This window comes from Cryptomeria japonica, chromosome 11, assembly GCF_030272615.1.
Source record: "Cryptomeria japonica chromosome 11, Sugi_1.0, whole genome shotgun sequence".
NCBI lineage: Eukaryota > Viridiplantae > Streptophyta > Pinopsida > Cupressales > Cupressaceae > Cryptomeria > Cryptomeria japonica.
In genome coordinates this window covers 472669622-472677969 of record NC_081415.1, presented here as the reverse complement: position 1 = coordinate 472677969, position 8348 = coordinate 472669622, and the positions used below count along the sequence as shown (strand labels likewise).

At 32.3% G+C, this 8348-nt stretch overlaps 1 protein-coding gene across 1 annotated transcript; it reads right to left on the bottom strand.

Annotated features, from left to right (window-relative positions):
* Positions 1 to 1383: 1383 nt before the first annotated feature.
* On the bottom strand, positions 1384 to 4399 carry LOC131068574 (aspartic proteinase nepenthesin-2). Its single transcript, XM_058003804.2, has 2 exons — positions 3064 to 4399; positions 1384 to 2069 (listed from the first exon to the last, which is right to left on the bottom strand). Exons 1-2 carry the CDS (start codon positions 3821 to 3823, stop codon positions 1522 to 1524), a joined length of 1308 nt encoding a protein of 435 aa, XP_057859787.2. The 5' UTR covers positions 3824 to 4399; the 3' UTR covers positions 1384 to 1521.
* Positions 4400 to 8348: the final 3949 nt, after the last annotated feature.

The following is an 8348-nucleotide window of genomic DNA, read 5'->3' as shown; positions in this document are numbered from 1 at the left end:
ATCAATTTTATGCCATATGGTTCTAATCATTGTTGCATGCCCACAAACTTCTTCTATCTAATTCATTGGAATGTTTAATCTTTACTAATGTAAAGAATTGGTAATCTTTTGAAAATACCTTAAGAGATTGATCATTGGATTGTAAGTACAAGTTGTTCTATGTCATCTCCCTTAAACAAACCAAGTGAATTGACATGATAAAGATTGGTAAATAATAGGCATGTAATCTAGATGTTTATTTTGATGTAAAGTATTGTTCCTTTTAAAGTTATAAACTGAAATGTTCATATTGAATGCTCCTTGTATGTTCTAGGATTTCGAATTTGATCATTAGATATGAATTAAAGTCCATATAAATATCATTAAATACCAAGACATGATGAAATCAATGCACAAATGTGTATCAAGTCAACTCATAATATTATGAGGAAAGGGTGGGAGTTGCCAATTTGGATTTTAATGTTTACATGATGGATTGATCTCATGCAAAACAGAAATAATCTAGGATGAGGAAGGTGGAATCTATGGACCAAGGATAATTGTATAGAAATAAGATTTGATAAATTAGACAAATATGTAGAGCCAAGTGCAAATAGGGTAGGGATAAAGAGTATTTATGAAAATGTGTGTAAATGAGGATATGGATAGACATTACAAAAGGAAATAAATTTAATGCACGAGCATGTAACATATTATCTTGTGATCATATTAAGACATTCTTTTAAAAGTTTTATAACTAAATAAATATATAAATTTCACCATTACAGTAATATAAATCTTATGTATATAATCTCATTGTATCCAATAATTTCATTACATTATTTACTTATGAAGTTGAAATGAAAAAAAAAAAATCAAGCCAATAGTGAAGTAGGCTTTTTAAATAATAGTTAATACTTAACAATTGTATCACAAAACATTAATACATATTATTCTGCTGTAGAACTTTTTTCAAATATATCAAGTTTTGTATTACTCGATTACAAGGGAAAAATCTGTTAAGACAACATTATTATTATATTATCATATAATTGTATTATATTAATTACTATAATATTAGATTGAGATAATTACAAAGTTAATTGGTTGCATGATGAAAATAGACAATTGATTGATTAAACTTAGAGTGAATGATAGTTGAAAGGAAAAAATAAATAAAATATTTAAGTGTCACAAAAACATCAAATTAAACGCTTTTATTTTTTATTGACAAACATTTTTGCATCAACCTAACCCCTCACCGGTGAATTCAAAGAGTTATATGACAAAATCCTGGGTATAACTTTCAAATAGTTATTAATAACATAATTAATTTATATTTAGAACACAACATACAGAGAAGGTTGTAGAGACTTATCACATATTCTAGCACATGACAAGGAATGAATCTTCTCACACAGCAAATACAATTTCACATATGCCTTATTAAACTAAGAAATCAAACTGATGACAAGCTTGAACAAAGAAGTAAAAGAAACCAACAAGGATCAGCATTAAAGAGATAAAAGCTAGCGGTAACAATCACAAAGCATCACAGGCAGTATGAATGAAAGACAACCTGTTAATACCCAGATCATAAAGTATATGATAGTTTTGCTGCTGAATGTTTCCAAAGATCGACAGCCCATTAGACGCAGCCATAGCAAGGCAAAACAACTGACTCTCCTCGTCTCTATAGAACGCATTCTGCCCAGGCAAATAAAAGTCCGCGCCTGCAAAATGAAAAGTGATGGCCGGAACTTTGACAGCTGACGAATCAAAAGGCAACTTATAACACAAATCCAACCCAATTCTAGACCCATCCGCCTCCCGAAGCTTCATGCTCGCCTGAACTGCTGTTTTCACAGAATCATACCCATCTTGCTCCAAATAAGTAATGGTGGTTCCCGAATCGATAATAACTCCCCCACTTCCATCGGCTTTTATGTCGAAAGTCCCATGCGGAATACTCAGCCTCGACCCATCAACACTCACGCCCTGCAGATCAAGATAATAGAAAGTCGGCTGAGCTTCGTTCGTCACAATCGGGGTCGATTTGATTCCTGACCCGCGCAGATCCGCAGAATCACCTAAAGAAATACAACATAAATAAATTGTTCTATTAATTCAAGTCTGGATAAGATTCATAGAATGAATTATTATTGTTTCATTATATAAAAATCTTAGATACATCCAAAGATTTTTACAAACTTATCATGGAAAACGTACATGATACATACAATTAAAACTTGTATTACATATAGAAATCTCAGACTTTTCATACATCTATACAATATTATATATATATATATATATATATATATATATATATATATATATCTTAGATACATCTAAAGAGTTTTTGATGCAGGGTCGTTCATTAACACCAAACAATAAGAAATTGCATAATTATAAATAAAGAAAAAAATTGTATAAACAGAGGTAATTACTATATATATATATATATATATATATATATCTTAGATACATCTAAAGAGTTTTTGATGCAGGGTCGTTCATTAACACCAAACAATAAGAAATTGCATAATTATAAATAAAGAAAAAAATTGTATAAACAGAGGTAATTACTAAATATTTTATTATTGTGGAAAAGCAAAGGGCTAGTTTTCGATGTCTGATCAGGTTCACAGATAATGAATGAATTATAATTGTTTCATTCTAAAGATTTCTACAAACTTGTCATACAAAATTTGTATAGATACATTCAATCAAAACTTCTAAAAATTTATTATACAGAATTTGTATTATATATGAAATCTTAGATACATGAAAAGATTTCTACAAACTTATCATACAAATATACAACATTATATATATATAAATCTTAAATACATCTAAAACTTATCTAAAACATTCTCAATCTTATCCTAAGAATTTGCAATATTAGAAATAAAAAAACTGTACAAACAGAAATAACCACTAAATATTCTATTATTATCAAAAGAAAGACCTAGTCTTTGATGTAGGGTGGTTCATTAATTCCAAACAATATGAAATTGCACAATTAGAAATAAAGAAAAAAACTGTATAAACAGAGGTAATTCCTAAATATTCCATAATTACCGAAGAGCAAAGGGCTAGTTTTTGATGCCGGATCGTTGACTGACACCAAGCAGTAAGAAAATTTATTGTTTGCAGTGGAACCCATTTGGGAGATCAATGATAATCGACCTCTTCCCAGGCCAACCAAGCCGCTTCCCTGAGCAAAACCGCCGCCTTGGTTATCATGGCCGCAGCCGAATGCAACCCTGGGAATGGCGACATTGCCCCGGGTGGTGGTGGCGAGAGTGAAGGTCTCGTATGCGAGATCACCCATGGTGTAAGAATAATCTCCATACTCGTACATATACTGGCAGTCCGGACCACAAGACGCAGATGGAAGTGCCCGGCAGAGGGAAGACGAACAGGGAACTGTACTGTAAGTCTTGGATTTGGAGGGGTCGAAGATTTGACCCCGCTGTTTATAGCAGTCGCTGCATGGCTTACACTGCGTCCAGATGAGATCGCTGCCCGTGTCCACAATTGCGTTGTAATTTAGAGCCGGGCTTCCTATTCCAATCAGCATCAGAAATTCACCGTTTCCTGCATGTATTGGACTCTCTGGATCTTTCAGAAACATGTGGAGCCTCTCTTTGCTCCTTTCAATGGCTTGGGCTATGCCACCACCTCGACGTACAAGCCCGAGAGCTAAGCCTCCAAGGCTTGAGTTTTTCTTTGCATGAAAGCCATTGTTGCAGCCATGCCCTACCGTACAATTTACCAGGTTTGACAATACAAACATCATAAGAACCAGAACAAGTGCATTATCATGACGTCTCATCATTGAGAAGCAGAAAATAAAGAGCTGACTCTTTACAAAAAGTTGTTCGTATACAAACCAGACCTACACAAAGTAGATCAACAAGAACCAGAAAGATTGAAACAAGAGATAAACAAGAATCCAATCTTTTTAAGAAAGATTCAATTTATTAATAAGAAAACTTAAGGATCCAATCTTTTTAACTAGAGAGAAACAAAGATTGAATCTTCTTAACAAGAAAGAAATAAAGAAAGATTCTTTTATAAGCTACGATGTCACATGGTGTGTACATGGATTTAAGATAGTTTATAGCAATATAGCAATATGATACTATCCCTACCCCTTGTTAACAAGAATTGAACCTTTGAAACAAGAGAAAAACGAGAATCCAATCTTTTCAACTAAAGAGAAACAAAGATTGAATCTTTTTAACAAGAGAGAAATAAAGATCCATATGCTCACAATTTCTTTGAGCTATAAATTGCTTTACTACCATAAACATGATATATATATATAGATCAACAGATATCAAATCTGAAAACAACAAACAACAAACAACAAACAAGAACAAAATCAAACCCAAATATGCTCGCAACTTCTTTTGAAAACAACCGTGAACATGGATATATAGATGTGCAAGTTGGGATATGGTTGTGTGCGTTTGGGTGGAGAGATTACATGCGTACACGACACCCATGATCGCTCCATGTTTCGTGCTCTATCTTGCGGTTTTGAGCAGGATTGCACGTCACACTTTGGCCACCCTTTTGTCATGGCCGCCCAATTCTTGCGAGGATTTCAGGCAATGCCAAATTTATGAGCCCCGAAACTAACATAATCCGCTGAGGGGACTACCTGTTGCTTCCAGAATATAGCATTCAACCAGAAATAGAGATTTGGGATCGGATTAAGCTGGGTTTTTCCCCTTTTTCTATTGCTTTGAAATTCCTTCATTCAATGATGATGATAGATGGGCCTCCACTAATATGGTAATGGAGGTTATTGCTTGTTTCAAACCATAATCTGTTACTTGCCTTATTAGTCTATTAAACGTATGGATCGTACAACATTAATGCTAAATATATTCTTGTTGAGGTTTAATTGCAGCATAAAAACAAAAGTTTACCTGCATTAATGATTCATATAATCTCATCTTTATTCATTCATTAGAGATTGTACAGTTGCTGACAGTAGGATACTTATTTGTTTTTAATGATAAAAGAGATTCTACGGTCGCTGACAATTAGATAAATGTCTTTTTTAAACTGATTTTTAAGATTGATTATAACATGGAATAATTGAGTTTCATAGAATTTGGTATCTGTTTTGAATTGAATTAATATTTTTTATCACATTCCAAACTAATTAGATGATTGAAATTGTTTATAATTATGAAATGACCATTAAATGATTGAAGATTTTTTTGGATCATTTTAAAATAAACAGTTTCTTTGATATTTTCTTGTGTAATTCAAAAGATTGATAGAATGATTTTAAAACGTTTTAAAATAATTTCTACATTTAAATATCTTTATTTAAACAATTAAATAAACAAGCTATTTGATATTTAAGAAAAATCATTAAAAAAATTGATTATTTGGTATATCTTGTCTATTATTAATTAAATTAATTATTTTATTATTTTTCATAATTATCAAATGGCTTGTATTTGATTTTAAGAATGGATCCCACTAATGTATTGGATCAATGAGATGATCAAAGTTCACCTCCTCCTTCTAAAGCTCTTGTTGTCATTGAGTAGCAACTTTATGTACATGTTGTTTTGTTCTAATCAGAATTTGGATTTTTCAAGTCACACTCTTTCTATCCACCTTTTTTTATCAATATATATGTATAATACTTTATAAATGATAATATAGATATTTATTCATTAAAAAGATTTATTTATTTTTTTAGACTACAAGAATCAGGTATAGCACCCCCCTATAAACTGCATGTGTCAAGTTAACTTTTTAACGTCACCAGTGATGTTTGGATGTGTACCTCGTGCTTCACCGCTCACCTTTAAAAGAATTATTAAATTTCATTTATAATTTTAATTTTATCATTTCTAACTTTTGATTTCATTAAACAATATAATGTATATAATAGATCAAATAAAATAACATTATAGAAAAATAAAAATAATTATTTATGATTTTGATTTCTCCTTAATATATTAATTAATTAATAATAATTTTGATTTAAATGATCCAATATTTATCGTCAAACAAATAATTTTAAAATTTAATAAATTATATATTAATTAAGATTTTTAATACATTTCATTTTATTATAATATCAATAAAAATAATAATATATAATATTTCATAATATTAAACATATAAAAGAAATATGGTAGTATAGCTAGAGTTTGAGCTATTCAAACCAAAATGAAATGTACAAAATATAATATAATAGATTAACAAATTATTTCTTATTAAAGTAAATGGGGAAAGTCCCCAACCCATTACAAATCAGTCAAATTGCATCAGAACAACCAATGAGGGACAACACAGTTACACCAAGTAACTTGAGTACAACACAATAAAGCTAAAACATATCAAAAAATAAACTAGTGGAAAACAAAGTTAGGACTGAAAAATGGGCCCAACGAAACAATATGAGGCTTTTGGGTTAGCAAAAAATGACCCTTTTTCTTTTGTCAAATGATTGTCCAAGAAGAATCCTTTTTCAGAGAAACTAGGGGAGCAATGCTAGAAGAATCCTTAGAAGTAGGAGATGAATTTGAAAGTTGAGCCACTGAACCTAGAAGGGGAACCTGGAAATCTAGAGAGAGGGAATCAGGGGCCATGGAGGGTACAAGTCGAATATTTGAAATTATATTTGGATGATTTAAAGGATTGAAAACATCTTGCAAGCAGGGAGCAACAAGAGTAGGGGTTGTCAAGGTAGGAACAACACCAATTGTAGAGACAATGGACACAAGGGTAGGGGCCACCAAGGTCAAGTAGACATGAACCACTAAAGCATGGATAGCTGTTAGAAAGGGGGCATCAAAATCATAGGAGAATCTAAGTCCAAGCCCAAATCCAACAAGAAAATTGTGAGATTACACCTTTTAGCATCTTTCCACCAAGTAGGAGAGGAGAGAAGCTAAGAACCGCAAGGACAAGAAGAGGCCAAGCACCCAGTTGCAAAGTAGCATCTAAACCTGAACGAGGTCCCTTCATAGTCCAAGATCTGTCTCCACTATAACTCCACAACCTTAAGAGAAATATCAGTAGAAAGTGGTTGGAAAGGTCCAAATCCACCATAATTCTTGCAAAAAAGGTATGGGAGAAAAGACTAGTATTAGGGTCGACTTTAATGAAGTAACCCAATTTATTGCTAATGGATTCATAGGCAGCAAATCACCATAAGTGTAGAGGGAGGTGGGTGAGCCTGACCTTGGTAAGAGAAAACTCAATAGGATCCACAAGGGGATTGAAGCATGGAGTCCAAGGGTGGAGAGTCAAAGCATGTGAACCCCATTTCCATAAGCCCATTGATAGAATAGCATCCATATTATCAAAGAAAATCACAAAAAAAACACAAGCACGTGGATAAATTTATAGTTTACCTGACATTAGCATATTCTAGTGTTTTGAGATCCAAAAGTGCAACATAGGAAGAGATGGCCATAAACGGTTAAATTTGCCAATGAGTGCTCTTTTTTTTAAATATTAGATGCAATCCAAAACCATCTCTAGGATAGAGGAGGCACAAGGGAGGCAGTTTTGTCGGCTATACACAAGATCCTCTTATGGGATTACAAAGTAGATCCACAAAGGAGTTTTTAAGTAGAGAGTTAACTGAAGCATTAGTCATTGAGGCGGCAGATAGCGTTTTTCATGAGGGGGACAAATTCGAGTTGGAGATGTCCACAACTATCTTTCACATGGGAGAGCCATTGCCAAGAGAGTCATTACTAGGGGAGTCATTGCTACCAGCCACCGAGGGTGGGATATATGGTATTTTGAATCTTGGAGCTCGGAGGGTAAGCGGGAAGCCATTGCTCTTTATTATGTAAGTTGTTGTTCTATAAGTTGTGTCACAGAATATTTTAGATTAACAAATTGTTAAAAAGTAATAATACAACATTTATATTTAGATTGTGTTCTATGAGATGACATCTCTTTGAGGCATCATGTCAACAATTAACATGTCTTGTCTATGTTCTGATATTTTAACTATATATCTGCAAGAGTATTTAAAACCATAGAATTATAAACTAAGAAACATATGCTCCAATTTTGCACATAAATGTCAAAAAGAGTATTTGCAGCCATGCCATTATGGACTAAGAATTAGTTATGACAATTTTTATTTAGATATTCATATATTTAGGTATACTAAAATATTAATAAACTTCAATCCTCTATCTTAAGAACTCGTATATTTCCACCTTGCAAAAGATATCATTTATTAAGAGAATAATGGTATCAGATTCATGTTGTTTGGTATAATTTGAGGCCTGTGTTTTTTATAGTTAAAATAAAGTTAGTTAAAAAGATGGATTTTTTTAATATAAAAATTACCTTATAGA

Bases quoted from the DNA above. Each gene is read 5' to 3' on its own strand.
- LOC131068574 (XM_058003804.2), bottom strand. From the start codon at position 3,823: ATGATGAGACGTCATGATAATGCACTTGTTCTGGTTCTTATGATGTTT. The intron at 2,070-3,063 runs GTAATTATGGAA...GTATTTCTTTAG, and splicing joins AACTAGCCCTTTGCTCTTCG to GTGATTCTGCGGATCTGCGC.